At 40.6% G+C, this 19,034-nt stretch overlaps 1 protein-coding gene across 3 annotated transcripts in view; it reads left to right on the top strand.

Annotated features, from left to right (window-relative positions):
- Positions 1 to 18,920, top strand: part of LOC139553253 (synaptosomal-associated protein 23-like) — a 40,820-nt gene extending 21,900 nt beyond the window's left edge. For 2 of the 3 annotated variants that reach the window (XM_071365389.1, XM_071365388.1), the window contains exons 2-8: positions 6,777 to 6,891; positions 12,476 to 12,517; positions 12,614 to 12,662; positions 15,408 to 15,525; positions 15,740 to 15,913; positions 16,194 to 16,338; positions 17,015 to 18,920. In XM_071365389.1, the coding sequence (XP_071221490.1) occupies positions 6,835 to 6,891; positions 12,476 to 12,517; positions 12,614 to 12,662; positions 15,408 to 15,525; positions 15,740 to 15,913; positions 16,194 to 16,338; positions 17,015 to 17,077 (648 nt within the window). In that variant the 5' untranslated portion in view covers positions 6,777 to 6,834 and the 3' untranslated portion in view covers positions 17,078 to 18,920. Of the gene's footprint in view, positions 1 to 2,635; positions 2,746 to 6,776; positions 6,892 to 12,475; positions 12,518 to 12,613; positions 12,663 to 15,407; positions 15,526 to 15,739; positions 15,914 to 16,193; positions 16,339 to 17,014 lie in introns of those variants that run through there. The other variant, XM_071365387.1, reaches the window with a different exon arrangement.
- The last annotated feature ends 114 nt before the right edge of the window (positions 18,921 to 19,034 follow it).

Raw genomic sequence — 19,034 nt, 5'->3', positions numbered from 1 at the left:
GAGCTGCTGGCAAACGCAGGAAAGTGCTGTTTGGATTAATGCTTACGAGCCTGCTGCTGCCTACCACCGCTCAGTCAGACTGCTCTATCAAATATCAAATCATAGACTTAATTATAATAAACACACAGAAATACGAGCCTTTGGTCATTAATATGGTCAAATCTGAAAACTATTGTTTCGAAAACAAAACGTTTTATTCTTTCAGTGAAAATACGGAACCGTTCCATATTTTATCGAACGGGTGGCAACCCTAAGTCTAAATATTGATGTTACATTGCACAACCTTCAATGTTATGTCATAATTATGTAAAATTCTGGCAAATTAATTAGTCTTTGTTAGGAAGAAATGGTCTTCACACAGTTCGCAACGAGCCAAGCAGCCCAAACTGCTGCATATACCCAGACGCGAATGCGCTTTTAAGTGATCACCCGTTTGTCGAAGTTGCCTGTGATTCGATGATAAATTAACAGGCACCACATTGATTATATGCAACGCAGGACAAGCTAGTTAAACAAGTAATAGTGTAAACCATGTGTAGTTAACTAGTGATTATGTTAAGATTGTTTTTTTTTATAAGATAAGTTTAATGCTAGCTAGCAACTTACCTTGGCTCCTTGCTGCACTCGCGTAACAGGTGGTCAGCCTGCCACGCAGTCTCCTCATGGATTGCAATGTAATCAACCATAATCGGTGTACAAAAATGCAGATTATCGATTGTTATGAAAACTTGAAATCGGCCCTAATTAATCGGCCATGCCGATTTAATGGCTCAACCTCTAATTTGAAACTATTGTATTGCCATCAAATGGTATGTTGACCAATGGATACCTACTGAATGTAATGTTTTAGTTAAGTGGATTGATAGTTATATGTACTTGTTGACAAAATGAGCTAATTCTGATTATTGGCATAATTACCAACTAATTAGAACTTTTACCTGTAAAGACTTACATTTGTTCTGATCTGGGATATGAAACCCATAGCTAAATAATTATACTCAACAAAAATATAAACACAATCTTACTGAGTTACAGTTCATAAGTAAATCAGTCAATTTTAAATAAATTAGGCCCTAATCTATGGATTTCACATGACTGGATAGGGGTGCAGCCATGGGTGGGCCTTGGAGGGCATAGGTCCACCCACTGGGGAGCCAGGCCCAGCCAATCAGAATGAGTTTTCCCCCACAAAATGGCTTTATTACAGTGGTGGGAAAAGTACCCAATTATCATACTTGAGTAAAAGTCACCCAGTAAAATACTACTTCAGTAAAAGTCTAAAAGTATTTGTTTAAAAGTGTAAATAATTTTCTAATTCCTTATATTAAGCAACCCAGATGGTATTCTTTTCTTTTCTTTTTTTCATTTACAGATAGCCCGGGTCACAATTCAACAGTCAGACATAATTTACAAACAAAGCATTTTTGTTTAGTGAGTCTGCCAGATCAGAGGCAGTAAGGATGACCAGTGATGTTCTCTTTATAAGTGTGTGAATTTGACAATTTTCCTGTCCTGCTAAGTATTCAAAATGTAACAAGTACTTTTAGGAACGTAGTAATCTTTAGGAACGTAGTGGTGTAAATGTTGTCAAAAATATAAATAGTAAAGTACAGATACCCCACAAAACTACTTAAATTGTACTTTAAAGTAGTTTTACTTAAGTACTTTACACCACTGCTTTATTAGTTAGCTAGTTTACAATTGGCTCATTCATCCCCCTCCTCTCCCCTGTAACTATTCCCCAGGTCGTTGCTGCAAATGAGAACGTGTTCTCAGTCAACTTACCTGGTAAAATAACGGTGAAATAAATAAATAAAAAAATTACAGACACAAATACTCCTCAGCCCCTCTAGATAATCTCGCAGGTGATGAAGCTGGAGGTCCTGGGCTGGCGTGGTTACACGTGGTCTGCGGTTGTGAGGCCGGTTGGGCGTACTACCAAATTATCTAAACCGACGTTGGAGGTGGCTTATGGTAGAGAATTTAACATTTTATTCTCTGGCAACAGCTCTGTTGGACATTACTGCAGTCAGCATCCCAATTGTGCGCTCCTTCAAAACTTGAGACATCTGTGGCATTGTTGTGACAAAACTGCACATTTTAAAGTGGTCTTTTATTGGCCCCAGCGCAATGCACCTGTGTAATGACCATGCTGTTTAATCAGCTTCTTGGTTTGCCACACCTGTCAGGTTAATGGATTATCTTAGCAAAGGGGAAATAATTACTAACAGATGTAAACAAATGTGTGCACAACATTTTAGAGAAATGAGCTTTTTGTGCATAAGGAACATTTCTGTTTTTTTTCTTTTTTAATTTCAGCTCATGAAACATAGGACCAACACTTTACATGTTGCATTTTTTATTTTTTTGTTCAGTGTATTAGGCATTATAAGAAGGTGGTGAGAAATTGATCAGTTTTTCTGTTCTGGGCATTTTTACCTGTCTTTTACTAGACGTCTCAATTCACTTTGCAGACGAATGCATGGACAGGTAGTGCCATATGTTACCTCTGTGTGTAGCTATTGTCATATGACATTGTCAGCATGAACAACCTAGGTATGAAAGAACGGAACGGAGGGATGTCATGTGGCAGTCATTGAAACCTAACCTGGAGGAACTGGTTTGAGTAGAAGAGCAGGAAATGTGTGTCCCTGTTGTGTCGTGGAGGCGTGTATGGATCAGTAGGCTAGGTCAACCACTACAGTAGTTGGGCTGTATGGAGAGGAACGGTGGAAAGATGAATAGGTAGGTACAGTAGATTATTTAATTGCAGTTAATCCTCATTGTCATAATCATAAATATGTGTGTGTGTGTGGTGTATTGCTGCTGGGTGTAGTGTGACAACGTATTTTTATGGTGTGAGATTGAGGACCATTGGTGGATCATAGGGTGATGTAGCAATAGCCTATGTGTTAGGCTTACCATAGAAAATGAGCAGCAGGGTCGTTCCGTGTCATTTCAGCAAGCCTTGACACCCACCACCCGGAAGCATTATTTTGTTGAAAAATAATTTGCTCTCTGAGAAATTAAGGGAATTGATTGCACCCAAATTGGCCATTTTAAATGTATAGGATTCATATAATATTAAATCATTTTAGTGTCTAACATCCTATTTGGACCAAGCCTTTTTTCTAACAATGGGTAAGACATGAGGAATCAAAAGTGGTCAATGGTCATTCTACACTTCATATCCAAATAATCTATAAGTAACATTGTTGAGTTACACAATACATTTTTAGATCCTTTAGGATGATTTGGACATGAATCGTGACGATGCTAATATAGGTACCGTTGACAAAAATGCTGAGAAGTTACCATTTGAAACAGTGGCCAGGTATACAACCAACACATGGGTTTCTGTCATACACGAAGGGTATCCTACTCAGGGTTTTCTCAAGCTAACCAGCTTCAGTTAGCTTTACATTCCAGCTCACGCTTCATCCGCACTACGACGGTGGATATTGATCGTCCGCCTGCCTCTAAATCTAGCAGGCTAGAGAAGGGGGAAAAATACGATAGGATTGACCTAAACATACAGTGGGGTCTGAAATCGACACCCTTGATAAAGATCAAAAATTGACTAAAATACTGAGATATATTGTTTGCTTAGACAAATGGGGAGATTATATTAATTTGTGCTAATGGAATTGCTTAAAGAAAGATTTTGTTTCGGGAAGAAAAGTGTACTTACTTATGCCTGTGATATGTGGTTGTCCCACCTAGCTATCTTAAGATGAATGCACTAAGTAACTCGAAGTCGATCTGGATAAGAGCGTCTGCTAAATGACTCCAATGTAACTGCGCGTGCATGTCGCACTTCGAATGGCAAACTCTTCATTGATACAACGCTGAAACATCAATGCATGGGCGAGTCAGTGCCACTTTTTTTTTATTTGTGCCCGAAATCAAAATGAAAAAAGTTACCTTGCAAGTTCAGCAGCCTATCGTGTGAAATAGGCTTTTAGAAGTGCTGTCTTTAATTTATTACTAATCGTTAAAGAGATACTTCAGTATTTTGCCAATGAGGCCCTTAATTAACTCGTGGATACCATGTTTATGTCTCTGTGTCCAATATGAAGGAAGTTAGAGGTAGTTTCACAAGCCAACGCTAACTAGCATCTTAAAATAATAATCATCTAATAGCAGGAACACCACCATCTAGTGGTCAGAACCTGGAAATATTAGGATGTAGAATGGGACATAAAACCCAACAATTTAAATGACTAATTTCTCAGAACAGGGGGAGACATCACCAAATTCACTGAGAACACGTTACATAGGATGAAGAAACAATACTTTGAGACGCAGCTACACACTACTTGTCAAACAGAAAACTGATACTACATACTCATTGTCAATTTGGGTGCAAATAATTAGGTTTATTTCACAGATATTATATTTCAACAAAATAATGTTGCAGGAATGCGAATCTTATCTGTTTCTAACAACAGAAATGATTTCAGAAAAATCTGAGATGGTGGGTGTCGATCCTCTTTCTTGTGCTTTTTGAAGTGGAATGACCCAGCACTCTGAAGAGTGAGACATTTCCTGTCCGTCTGAAATGTGCTGATGTGTTAAGTTTGAGATGGTATGCGTTCTTAATTTTGAGATGGTATCTTTACAGGAATATAGCCTCTCATTCTTTTGAATCCAACTTGAAGTTCAGCGTTCAGGCCAACAATATTTAGGGAAAGAATATAGTGTGAAATAAGCTTTAAAAGGGCTGTTTTTTATTTTTATTACTAATCAGTAATACTTCGGTTTGTTCTGAAATCATTTCTGTTAGAAACTGGACAGTTTTCTCAATCTCTTAATTCAGACTCTCTTAATTCAGACTCACTCATGGACACTCTTACTGACAGTTGTGGCTGCTTTGTGTGATGTGCTGTTGTCTGTTGCCCAATAATGTTTGTACCATGTTTTGTGCTGCAACCATGTTGTTGCTACCATGCTGTGTTGTCTTAGGTCTCTCTTTATGTAGTCGTGTGTTGTCTCTCTTGTTGTGTTGTGTGTATTGTCCTATATTTATATTGTATATATTTTTAAATTTGTTCTTAACTGACTTGCCTAGTTAAATAAAAGTACGCAGTTAGGCATGTGAAAAGTCAACTCAACATCACTAACAGCCATCCACTTTCCCTGTTTCTGTAGTTCTGTGTGTGTTGGGAAGAGAAGGGAAGTTATAGTTCAGAGGTTATTGCAAGAACAGGAAATAGTTACTCTAAGCAGGTCCAAAGGAAAAGGGGGGAGCAGGAGAGGTAGAGCGAGCACGGGGGGGGAGTGTGTCCTGAGAAATTAGTTTTCAGGTAGTGTACTTGTCAGCTGAGCCCTAGATCCTGAACTTCAACTAGACCCTTGATAGGCCTACATCTAGGGCTAGGCTATGCCTGCCAGTACAAACTGTCAGTCCCCCTCTGGTACCAAAACATCTTAATTGCAGCGGTGTTCCATCAAAGAGCTGGTCAGAATTTCACACATGAACCTTGAACAGAACATACTTTTGGTCATGTAGTGTACGTGGAGACCTGCTCGTCGAACATCTCATTCCATATTCAGGTGTTCGATTTAGTTGAGATTGGGACTGTGTGCAGGCCAGTCAAGTTCTTCCCCCACCGATCTCGACAAACCGTTTCTGTATGGACCTTGCTTTGTGCACGGGGGCATTGTCATGCTGAAACAGGAAGGGGCTTTTCTCAAACTGTTGGATGCACAGAATTGACAGATGATTTTTCCGTGCTTCAGCACTTGACGGTCCCGTTCTGTGAGCTTGTGTGGCCAGCACTTTCCGGCTGAGCCGTTGTTATGCCTAGACGTTTTCACTTCACAATAACAGCACTTACAGTTGACAGGGGCAGCTCTAGCAGGGCAGGAATTTGGCTAACTGACTTGCTGGAAAGGCGGCAATCCTATGACGGTGCCACGTCAAGTCACTGAGCTCTTCGGTAAGCCCATTCTACTGCCAATGTTTGTCTATGGAGATTGCACAGCTGTGTGCTCGATTTTATACACCTGTCAGCAAGGGGTGTGGCTGAAATGGCCAAATCCACTCATTTGAAGGGGTGTCCACACTATATACACACAAGTATATCTTCTGCTGCTTTTCTCAAATGCAGTCCACAGGAAAAGTGTTGTGATGTCATGTGAGCCATTAAACACTCTGGCTCAGTTCCAATATCTATGCTAGTTTAGATATTGGAACACACTGGCACTAAAACATGTGACTAAAACCGTCTCTCTCTGTCATAACGCAGTGGAGGATCCAGTGCAGCTTGTCAACACCAAGTGTGACATCCAGTGCTAATGTGTTCCTGACTGTGGCTGCCCTGTTACAATGGTGCCAAAACGCATGATCCTCATTTCCCTATCAAGTTCTCCTTATCGCCAGCCTCCTCGTTGTCAGCATGCTTTCTGCTTAACAACGCCAGGCCATAATGTCACTGACAAGGAACTCGCCTACTGCTGTTTCCTTTTCCATTTTCCACATTCCAACATTGGGCTGGCAGGAAAATAATCAAATTTGTTTAATGTTTTGCATAATTTCCCTTTTATGTAGGCCTAAGTCAAACAACGTTGTTTATGAATTCCATAGTATGCCATTTCTGTCCGCAAACGTAAATGGTACCTTTTCAGACAACTTTAAAATGTATATCTGTGAACCTGATACATGACTTATGACCCCCCCCCCCCCCATCTCTTTCTCGCCAACTCGCTCTCCCTCTCCACTCCCTGTCCTTTCCCACACTCCTTCCATCCCTCTCTCTCTCTCTCTCTCCCAGGCCTCAGAGTGTAGAGCTTGGTGTGACAGGAGGAACCTCCAACTTTGACAGCAGCAAAATGGCAGACATGTCAGTGGAAGACATCACCATGAGGGCCAACCAAGTGACCGATGAGGTACAGCTGCCACCCGTATCCATGGGGACACCATAGGAATGCTGGGAATGGGGGTAGTCAGTGTTTACCATTAGCATACATTTTCCACTTCAATTTATTAACTAGGCTACTTAAAAATAAAACACAAAGATTGACCTTAGTGGGGAATCAACTAAATGTATTGAAAATTAATTAATTTGCCCAAGTTTATCATAAGACATAAGGCATGAACAGAATGCGTCCATGATTCATATTTCCTGCAACCTTCTGAAGAGGCAACGAGAATGTGTGTGTGTGTGTGTGTGTGTGTGTGTGTGTGTGTGTGTGTGTGTGTGTGTGTGTGTGTGTGTGTGTGTGTGTGTGTGTGTGTGTGTGTGTGTGTGTGTGTGTGTGTGTGTGTGTGTGTGTGTGTGTGTGTGTGTGTGTGTGTGTGTGGCTACCACTGTGTATCTGTTAGCGATGATGCTAATGAAAATGGTAGTGCTGAGCAATTTTAGTGCTTTTTGAGGTAAGTTCGATTATTAAAAAATAATCACGATTTTCAATGTATTATGTGGGTTGAATTCTGTAAAACAGAATAAAATAAGTGAAAAAGTTCCATAATGGTAGTGACGGCCCATTACTGCTCATCACTTATTAACCATCATTTATTCACATTACTTTAAGAGAATATTTGTCTAAATGATATGTTTAATTTGACATTTTATTCCAATTCATCATCTCATCTCTATAGAGCTGCTGCCTATGCTGTCTGACAAAAATCACAATTTCAGTAGTTCTTCAAAGTAAATATGGCATACTTTTATGACTGCTAAATACCAACCATTAATCACTTCGATCATTTATTTTCAGCTAGAGATACCTCGCAAAGCAACCGCTTTCTATCCCTCTTGCACGTCCTCTTCTCTAAGGCCGTGTCATGACTTGACAGTTCATGTAGCTACAAAGTAGCCTATGTTTACCTGGCAGAATGATATCAGGATTATTTTCATTAATCCAGTGGGTATTTGTTTCGCAAACTCAACCATCACATGTGCCTTCAACTCAGTTTAACAGCAGCCTTTTGCTAGACCATGCACACTTGAATTAAAGGGTAACCACACCCCAAAATAAAAATGTATCAAAAAGGTGCTTGTTGAAGACATTGGAAGAACCGTCCACATTTTACTTTTCGTCAGACAACAAGATGTAGGCCTAATGAACAGCAAAAGCACTAGCATATGTCAATCTACTATCTCCCATAGTACAAAAGTTGACCTACTATATTCTGTGTGAGAAATAAATAACCAAACATGGTCTGGGACAGTTGTGGGATGTGATAGATCTCAAATTAATACAACCATTAGCTTCAAAACAACTTCTTTTTTTAAAGCAATGAGGCTGACGCAACAGATCAGAACGTTTAGCTTAAAATGTTGCTAATCTATTAGGATATTTCTTCACGTTATGAGTTCACCAATACGCACACGGCAGTAAGTGTGAATGTTCCGAAGTGCAATCAATTAGCTGAGAAACACAATTCTCAAAGGTGACCGCAAATGAGATTATACATGTCATTATTTTATCATAAAGGTGCATTTTTATGGTGAAAATGATCTTCCCCAAACTTGAAACTCACGCGCTGTGTATATATGCCAGTTAGGCTCTACACCCCTTGTAAAGCGGATTAATGTGTTTAAATTTAAGATGTTATTTGGCCACTTAAGTTGTGATGCAAACCTTATCAAAACATATAGGCCTATGGGCTAGGCTACATGACATGATTGGAAAAAGTTACAAAAAAAGGAATATGCTGTTTCTTGCCTTACTGCACACAATCTGGGCATCTTTCACAAGTTATAGGCTAATATTGTCACCCATTAGACTATTCTTGATTTAATCTTGTCTTCACATACACCTAAATAATATAGGTGTGAAATTTGTTTTGGTTTAGAATGGACCATTATCATGCACCTGTCTCAAAACCGGCAGTGGGGAAAAAAATACATGTCATCTATGCACTTAAATAGTGAATGCAGGACGGTTTTCCCCTGGTTCATTTTCATGCCAGACAGGTAGGCTATACTCCTGTTGTAAATAAATATAAGCAATGTGCTTAATATTAGGAAAGTTGATAAATAACTATAGTAGGCCTAGCCTATGAAAGCTGATGGGATCCTCCTCTTTCTATTATCGGCCATCACTCTGTTTCTCCCGCATAGCCTATAAAAATGTTGGGAAACATGGGCTCTCATTAAGTGATTAGAGGGACAATAGAGTGCTGAGTACCAGGCAGTTAGCAAGTTTGGTAGGATACTAATGACCATCAGCAGCATCAGAGCTTGGAGAAGCCTAATTACCATGTCTAAACGGTCACTTGACTGCCGTCAACAAGTGTTTGCAACTCTTTGTGAATTGCAGTATGTCATCCATTAAAAATAAAATGTTTTTTTTAACTGACCCACAGATTATTCTTAAAGAATCCTGTAAGATTCTGCTGACTTCCACAGGCTTCAAGCTTCCTTTTTAAGAGGCATTTTCTCATATCTGCAATACAGGTATGATTGAAGAATGAAGCAGGCGCTAATCAGTGGCTTTGCTACACAGAAAGCCGCATTTGACTACTCGATTGTCAATAGTAGACCTGTATAATATCTTTGAAAATACCATACAAGTATCATTAGCTTTTAAAAGAATTCAATCTGTTTTCTTTGATCATATTTTGGACCATATTTTCTCTCTATTAGTCTAGGTGAATCCTCCACACTGCGCAAATAACATCTTTATCAAATGTTTTCATAATTTACCTGCAGATAATCACCAAAAAGCCTACCAGTGCAAATTATGGCGCCAAATGAACGGCTCTCTTACCGATGCGATTCGGTAGGCTACTGACGAGTCTCTCACTTTAACGTCATTGTATGACAAGTCCTGATGGACTTCATATTGAAAATACAAACAGAATCTTTAGTTTTACTTGTCCCGACGCATTACAACACAGTTTTGTCCATTGATATGATTTATGAATGGCAAGGATATGAGATCGGCTTTATTTAGTCATTTTGACACCGTTTATAAACTAGTCAAGCTTGCTGTTCGTCAATCAAAGCACAGTAAACCTATGCGCCAGCACTTTGGCTGCATATGAAACACGCTCACTTAGATTCTAGATTGCTAGAAGATGCATATCGTTCATTCTGGTGGGAGAGGGCTCGGCAGACTTTTTTCCCCCTTCTGACTTGCAAATTGTAAACAAAAAGTAGCCTAGTTAATTTGTGGGAAAAGTACCCGGCTGAAAATGATTGTAACTGGCTGTGTAGCCGACAGCCGGCACTAGTGGAAAACACTGATCTAAGCAAAGAAGTTATTCAGGTCTAGGTTAGTAAACTGTTCTATTAACACTTTCTGTGATTTCAGCCTGTACTAATAGTGTGGTCCTCTGAAATTTTGATTCTAATCTTTATCTCTTGTCTTACCAACCTGATTTTCTCCCTCCGTCTTTCTCTCTCTCCTTGCTGCCTGACTGACAGACTGATACCTATGTGCTGGGTTTAGGACAACATGGCTTGGGGTAAACTGTCACAGTAACCTCTTACTGTACCACACACACACACACACACACACACACACACACAGTTTTGAGTGGTTCGGACACAAGGTAAGCTTAGAAATGTGTCGGAGGTGAATCATTTTCAACTCTGTTAGCTTAAGCCATTGTAGTGAGGTGGCACGGTATAACCGCTCATACTGATGAAGTCGTCCTACCCGGAGTCATCCTTTCTCCTAGCTCTACCTCCTAGTGCTCCTCTGCTGTAGGCTGCACCTTTCTGAGTCTTTCACACTCAGTCCTGTCCTGCCTCTCTTGTTATTATTAGGTCCTCTGTCTCACCTGACTGCATTCCATCATTACGCCATGTCACCTGCTACTGCTGTGATTTTGTGTATTGATGTGCTGCTGGGAGGGAGACGGTTCCTGCCTGATTTGAATTATTCTACCTCACCTGACCAGGCACAGTAAACTGGGCTAGTCATGGAGAATACCTTGTCTCTGCCTCGCCTAACTGATTTTAAAAGACACTGACACCTGTGTCTGTCTGTCCAGCTGTCATGTTCATGCATTCGGAAAGAATTCAGACCGCTTGACATTTTCCACATTTTGTTACATTACAGCCTTATTCTAAAATGGATTAAGTTGTTTTTTCCCTTATCAATCTACACACAATACCCCAAAATGACAAAGCAAAAACAGGTTTTTAGAGATGTTTGCAAATTTATAGGAAAAATAATGAAATCACATTTACATAAGTATTCAGACCCTTTACTCCGTTCTTTGTTGAAGCACCTTTGTCAGCGATAACAGCCTCGAGTCTTTTTGGGTATGACGCTACATTCTTGGCATACCTGTATATGGGGAGTTTCTCCCATTCTCTGCAGATCCTCTCAAGCTCTGTCAGGTTGGGTGGGGAGCGTCGCTGCACAGTTATTTTCAGGTCAATCCAGAGATCAGGTTCAAGTCCGGGCTCAGGCTGGGTCACTCATGGACATTCAGAGACTTGTCCCAAAGCCGCTGCTGCGTTGTCTTAGCTGTGTGCTTAAGGAAACTTTCCTTTTGGAAGGGGAACCTTTGCCCCCAGTCTGAGGTCCTGGGCTCTCTGGAGTAGGTTTTCATCAAGAATCTCTCTCTACTTTGCTCTGTTCATCTTTCCCTCGATCCTGAATGGTCTCCCAGTCCCTGCCGCTGAAAAACATCCCCACAGCATTATGCTGCCACCACCATGCTTCACCGTAGGGATGGTGCTACGTTTCCTCCAGACGTGACGCTTGGCATTCAGTCCAAATAGTTAAATCTTGTTTCTCATGGTTTGCCTTTCGGCAAACTCCATGCGGGCTGTCATGTTTTTTACTGAAGTGGCTTCCGCCTGGCCGCTCTACCATAAAGGCCTGATTTGGTAGAGTGCTGCAAAGATGGCTGTCCTTCTGGAAGGTTCTCCCATCTTGGTTACCTCCCTGACCAAGACTCTTCTCCCCTGATTGTTCAGTTTGGCCAAGCAGCCAGCTCTAGGAAGAGTTTTGGTGGTTCCAAACTGCTTCCATTTTAAGAATGATGAAGGCCACTGTTTTTGGGCACCTTCAATGCTGCAGACATTTGTTGGTACCCTTCCCCGGGTCTGTGCCTCGACACAATCCTGTCTCGGAGCTCTACGGACAATTCCTTCGACCTCTTGGCTTGGTTTTTGCTGTCAACTGTGGGACCATATATAGACAAGTGTGTGCCTTTCCAAATCAATTGAATTTACCACAGATGGACTCTAATCAAGTTGTAGAAACATCTCAAGGATGATCAGTGGAAACAGGATGCACCTGAGCTCAATTTCGAGTCTCATAGCAAAGGGTCTGAATACTTATGTAAATAAGGTATTTCTGTTTATTTGTAATACATTTGCACAAAAAAATACCTGTTTTCGCTTTGTCATTATGGAGTATTGAGTGTAGATTTGATTTTTATTTAATCTATTTTAGAATAAGGCTGTCACTTGGGAAAAGGGAAGCGGTCTGAATACTTTCCGAAATATTGTATGTACTACTTGTAACATTACTGCTTTGTTTCTCTATTGTCCTCCCCCAGTCCTTGGAGAGCACCAGGCGGATGCTACAGATGGCTGAGGAGGTGAGAAAGATTGTTATTGCTCGTATAAGTTATCTGAACTGTGGTCTTTGAGTTCCTAATGTGGTGCTGAACTGTGGTCTTTCCTTGTGTCCACAGAGCAGGCAGACTGGTGTCAACACCATTGAAATGCTGGACCAACAGGGGGGTGAGTCAGAGATGCATAGTTCACTACCAAGTACCAGCTCTGGAACGCCATCTTTTGTTAGAGGGCGATTCCACGCCAGGAAGGCCCATAAATATTTTTGGTACAGTGGTTGCTCAACTAAAAGTTTTGAGATTATGCTGTGGGATTTAGAGGTAATGTGTGGTTTAGTATGGTACCCTGTGCCACAGCTTCAACCCCTGACGGTTTCGTTTTTTGTGAAAACACTAGAATATTAAGCTACACTTCTTAAAATCAATCCCATATACTATGTTCTGACTAAGGTTTTAAATTCTCTAGTACAGACCATATTGAAGGCTATCAAATGCTGTTCAAAGATGCCCTCTGGTGGTCAAACTAGCATTAATGGCAACAATGGCTGACAATTAAATAACATGCCATAGAATTCTGCAGCAGCCCGCAAGGTGTGCTGCAGTATGACAGTGGTTCTTCCTGTAAAAGTTGCATCTCAGATTGTTCTGGTAGTTCTCACATAGAACTTTCACTGGTACATTTGTATCTCAAACTATTTTAGCCCATTTTAGACCTATACATCAGGGTTGGGGGTCAAATAATTCCAAAAATTATTATTTTAATTTTAAATTTTATGTAAAATTGAATTCAAATTTAAACAATCTTCAAGTTATGGAATTGGTATTAGACTTGACTATTTTAATTGGAATTGTAAAACATTTCATATTTTATTTAATTTGAATTCAGTATTTTTACATTTCCCAGTAAATGTAATTAATGCACATAGTATCAAACATTGGCTACAGGATTTGTTATAAATCATTTCAACTTGGATTTCTATATTTCAAGTATATAATGGGGATCATAAGTATTCACCCCACTTTGATAAAAACAATTCTAATAAATGCATGCCAGTGGAATTTAAATGGATTTAGTTGTGATTTCTTGTCATTGATCTATACAAAATACTCCAATGTCAACACATTTTATAAAAAATAACATATAGCTGTTGTGAAAGTATTCACCCCTTTTGTTAAGGCAAGGGTAAAATAGTTCAGGAGTAAAAATTGGCTTTACATATCACATAAATTACATTAACCCTTCTGTACCCCATACATGTGTAAGGGCCCTCAGTCAAGTATTGCATTTTAAGCACAGATTCAACTCCAAAGATCAGGGAGTGATTGGTAGATGGGTAACATTGAAAAAAAAATCTGATATTGAATATCTCTTTAAGCCTGGTCAAGTTAATAATTATGCTTTGGATGATGGATTAAACCACCCAGACACATCAAAGATAGTCTTTCTGAACTGAGCTGCAGGACAGGAAGGAAACTGCTCAGGGGTGTCACCATGAGACCATTGGCCAGTTTTCAAGCAGCTACGGGCTTCAATGGCTATGAAGGGAGAAAACAACTGAGAATGAAGCAACAAAATTGTACTTACTCCAGAATAATGACCTAAATGTGAAAAGAAGAATTCAAGTATACAGAACGTATTCCAAAACATGGATCCTGTATGCAACAAAGGCACTAAAGTAATACTGCATAAAAACACCACAAAGGAATCAAATGTTTGGCCTAAATGCAAAGCCTTGTGTTTGGCGCCCCCCCCCCCCCCCCCCCCGATACATGTTTCAATATTGTCCTATAAATTGTTCCTTTTTTATATTATACTTATGCTAAAATGTTTTCAATTCTACTGAGCCATTTACTTTGTTCGTCTTTATTTCTTATTGTTGCATTGTCAAGAAGGAACCTGCAAGGAAGCATTGTGTTAGACGGTGAATACCATGTGTATCCTGTACATACGACTAATAATAAAACTTGAAACTTCAAATCCAACACATCACATCAAATTATGCAATAGTCATGTAAACACCTTACTCTGCTTACCTTAATCGGCGTACGGTCAAAATCGAAGTAAGCATACGTCGGTTAAAACACCTGGTTTTCTGCACAATCTTTCACGCCTTACTCGGCGTTTAATGGGCAAATATTACACCATACAGGTGTGCAAAGCTCTTAGTTACCTAAGAAGACTCACAGCTGTAATTACTTCTTTTTTTTTTTCATTTTGGTATTGTGTCGATCAATGACAAAAAAATCACAATGAAATGAATTTGAATCCCACTTTGTAACACAGCAGAATGTGAACAAATCCAAGGGGTGGGGGAATGCTTCTGATACCCACTGTAGCTATGCTGTCTGACTAGAGCCTGAGGGAATTGAATTCTAATTGGAATTGTTGGGGATAATATTGAATTACTGGAATGTACCTACAATTGGAATTGAGACTAACCTGGGCAGGTTTTTCCCAGTGGGCCGCTTGTTTCCGACCCCTGATATTGTCTAAAATATGTCAAAACATTTACTAAATCAGAAAGGGTACTTTTTGAGATGGTCATGTTGAATAAATGTAATGTGTATTTCTAAATCTAGACATTCTCCATATTTTAGGGCACACTATAAGGAGTAGGACTAAAAAAGGCCTAAAATGGATACTTTCATCATGATTTGTAAAAAGCATATCAAACAACCTTCGTCCCAATTAAGTTTCTACGTGAGAATTGCAAGCGCAATCTGAGATACCAAAAATATTTCTTGGCCTTCCTGTTGTGGAATCGCCCTAGAGAAGACATTTTGTCATTGATCATCAAAACCATTTTTTTTAAACCATAAATGAATAGAGGTTAAATGAATCGATGAACATGTTTTTAATATTGCGTTTCCCTGAGCTGGATCTTTTTGATGTTTTGTCCTGTTTGTGTAACAGAGCAACTGCGGCGTACGGAGGAGGGTATGGACCAGATCAACCAGGATATGAGACAGGCTGAGAAGAACCTGACTGACCTGTCCAAGTGCTGTGGCCTCTGTGTCTGCCCATGTGACAGGTAACACACTGAGTGAGACCAGGTAGCTGAACGGTTACAATCTCACTTCTGTCTGCTACACTGGAAATGAGTCGTCGTAGCTTTCTGTACTGTACTTTCTGTAATGATTGCTCTCACAGTTTCCTAGCATGTTTTAATCTATCTTCCCCTGAAGTTGTCCCCTGATTGATTGACGGACTGAACGACTTTTATTGATAGATGTATTGTCCATCAGGGTGACGTCCATTGAGCATGACTCTAAGTACAAGCGTACCTGGGGAATTGGTGATAGAAGCAGTGCAGGTGGAGGAGAGGGAGTGGACGGCTCGGTGGTGTCCACTCAACCATCAGGCATCCGTAATGGACAGGCCAACCAGCAGCAGTCCATGGGGGGACCTTACATCAAGAGGTGAGGGAAGCCAGTCAACTGTAATATACACACCTAGTTAGAATTTATCAGCCGGTCCCAAGTCACTCTTGCTCCCTTTGCCCTTTCAATGTTTGCAGATCTGTAAGGTGGCCGGCAATATGGTGGAAGGTCCATCGCTACATTGATTTTACTTACCTAGACCCTTCAGATCTGGTAAAACCGAAGGGTTAGGGCTATCAAGCAAGAGCGAAAAAGTCTCATGAAAATGCGTATGAGATTAGTAGATATTTGTGTAACGTGTCCCTTTCTCTCCCCCAAGGGTAACCAACGATGCTCGCGAGGATGAGATGGAGGAGAATCTGGACCAGGTGGGCAGCATCATAGGCAACCTGAAGAACATGGCCATGGACATGGGCTCTGAGATAGACAAGCAGAACAAACATATCGACCGCATCACAGATAAGGTGGGTTGTCATCATAGCTGGGCTGTGTTATCCATCCATACACTGCCTCACTCCTTACGGCTTTATTATGCCGCGAGGCTCTCTTTCTATGGCTATCTTTTCTTTCTCACTAATTGGTCTTTTGACAAATCAGATCAGCTCTGAAAAACATATCTAATGTGATTGGTCAAAACACCAATTAGTGGGGAAAAAGATCAGAACTGGGCTGCCTGTATAAACGCAGCCATGGATGCCACCAGTATGCTCTGACGGTGTTTGTGAGCAAAAGTTTTTCATATTAAATGACTGAAGTTTGCGTTGATCTAAGTGTGAAGAGACTATATATTTTTTACAGTTTAGTCTTTCACCTTCCTACACCTCAGATACCTTAGTCAAGTCTGTGGTATATTTCTCAAGACAGCTTGGCTGTCGAAACGTTGGTAATTACATTTTTGCATCTGAGCTCCTAGAGTGTGCGGCTCTCCCTTTATTTTTAAGTTTTCTACTCCGCTAGCCAGCACCTCGCCTAAATAGGTGTGCGTTTCTTTTTCTTCTAGATATTTCTTTAGTGTACCATGAGGCTGCCTAACATTGGCCTCCACTGTCAAGGAAGTGCTACTGTTGCACTAAGTGATGGAAATGTAGAAGTGTTCATCCACCTCTCACCTGGTGTCTGTACTCTCTCTCTCTCTCTCAGGCGGACATGAACAAAGCACGTATCGACGAAGCCAACCAGCGAGCTAACAAGCTCATCAAGTAGACCTACCTGCTCTCGCTTCCACATCATCCACGTTGACTCTCTGCCTCAGCTTGCATGTGCACGCATGTACATACTAGTGTTTAAATATACAATACATACACACACTCACACCTTGAACAAAGATAATCAACCAGGAAAAAAAAACATTGAACCACACTTGCCTTCTCTGTAATGATATATGTAAATATGCACACACTCTCTTATTGTGCCTTTTATGACTAGATAAAAGTCCTCGCCCGGGGCCCAATCCCTAGTATGTGACCGGGTGAATCACTTCTCCAGGCGTTGTGAGATCTGTGCCCATATTCCTAAAGCGTCACAGAGTAGGAGTCCTAATGTGAGAGAAGTTGCGCAAGACGGGGGACCCGCTGCTAGATCAGCACTCCTACCCTGAAATGCTTTATTTATACGAGCCCTGATAATCTGCCCGCGCGTTCTAGGAGTATAACGTGGAGCGCCACCAGATTCACAGCCGTATGCGTCTGTCGCCCCCCGGTGGTCTAAAGGTGTCACAGCGGCTGTACCCGCTTCTGGGTATGCAGGGAAACGCTTTAGGTCTTGGGTGTCAAACAAATTTTTCTCCGGGGGCCACATTTGATCTTTAATGAGGTCCGGAGGGCTGCACTGAGAATCGGTTATATTTCCTCGCCGTCAAAATTTGCTTTTGGCATTTTCGATGCTCCCTGACTGTCTAGCTTTCATTTCGGTGATTTATTGGCGAGCTGGACACAGTCAAGAAACTATAAATGTAGGTCCACTATTTGGTTTTTGTCATTTTAAAGTATATTGAGTTTGTTGGACCCCCCCATCCAGCCGTATGTTTAACACCCCAGCTTTAAATCGTGTAATTTGGTTCCTGGCTCTTGTAATTATTGTTATTGTATCCAATTGTTATTGTTTGAAATTATGTGCCTATTTAATTATTCGTATAAAGCAGAAATGACTTGTGAATAAAGATAGCTTTTTTTAAACCCCCCATTATCCCCTTTTAGTGCAATGGTTGATCTATTAAGTTCTATGCTGGAAGTCCCCTAGAATTGTAGCAATATCTCTTTGATCAAGAGTAACAACTAATATTAATGAAAGATCTTAGCATGCCTAGACTCCCCTCTGCTAGCCTGAGTGCTAGTCTGTTTGTGCAAAACTCCTTGTCCCTCATTTGCTTTACAATGAGCAATGGAGTTGGTAACCGTACGAACAGATCTGGGACCAGGCTACACCTCTGCCACCAATGGATCAAGTGCTGTACTTCACCTCAATGTTATTTCACTCATTTTTATTTGAACTGCCTCCTTGTCACCTGAGAGAGGCCTTACTGCCTGTTTCTTGGAAAGGGCAAAGTGGCTGTGTTGTAACAGCCTTGTCCCCAAAACGCCTCTTCTGTCTGTCAGTAACCTACTCATCCCGAAATGTCCCATCGGTTTCTTTCCTTACTTTCATTATAAATATTTGTAAGAAAATGTCAAACAAAATGTTATGTTCTTCTGCATTCAGGTATACTTTTGGTCAGTTATCGATTTCCTACAGAGTGAACTAAACTGTTATCCAAGGCTGTATTTAAACCAAAGTGACACAGACTTCAGTGTCTTGATATTAGTCGTTAATGCTAGAGCTACTGCTACGTTATCCTTCTGTCTCGATGCTGTTGGTTTACCGACTGTAATGTAAACTCAGCAACTGCCTCTTTAAGTTTGAATATGTCGAGGAACACGGCTTGTTCTGTCTGGATGATTGTTTAACATAGTAAAAGTGCCTTTTTATTTCACCAACAGATTTGTTCTTTCTGTTTAAAAGTAAAATTGTTATATTTGTATAATTCATTAAACTCTTCAGTAAAACCTTGTAGAGCTTTGAATTTACCGTTGTGTCCTCAAGCAAGGCACCCTTATGGCGTCTGACCCTGCTCTCTACCCAGTGTGTGTGTGTGTTGCCTGGGGGGAACATACAGTAACTCCAA

Source organism: Salvelinus alpinus, chromosome 25 (genome assembly GCF_045679555.1).
Source record: "Salvelinus alpinus chromosome 25, SLU_Salpinus.1, whole genome shotgun sequence".
Classification (NCBI taxonomy): domain Eukaryota; kingdom Metazoa; phylum Chordata; class Actinopteri; order Salmoniformes; family Salmonidae; genus Salvelinus; species Salvelinus alpinus.
The sequence above is the reverse complement of the archived record's forward strand: the minus strand, read 5'-3'. Positions and strand labels throughout refer to the sequence as shown.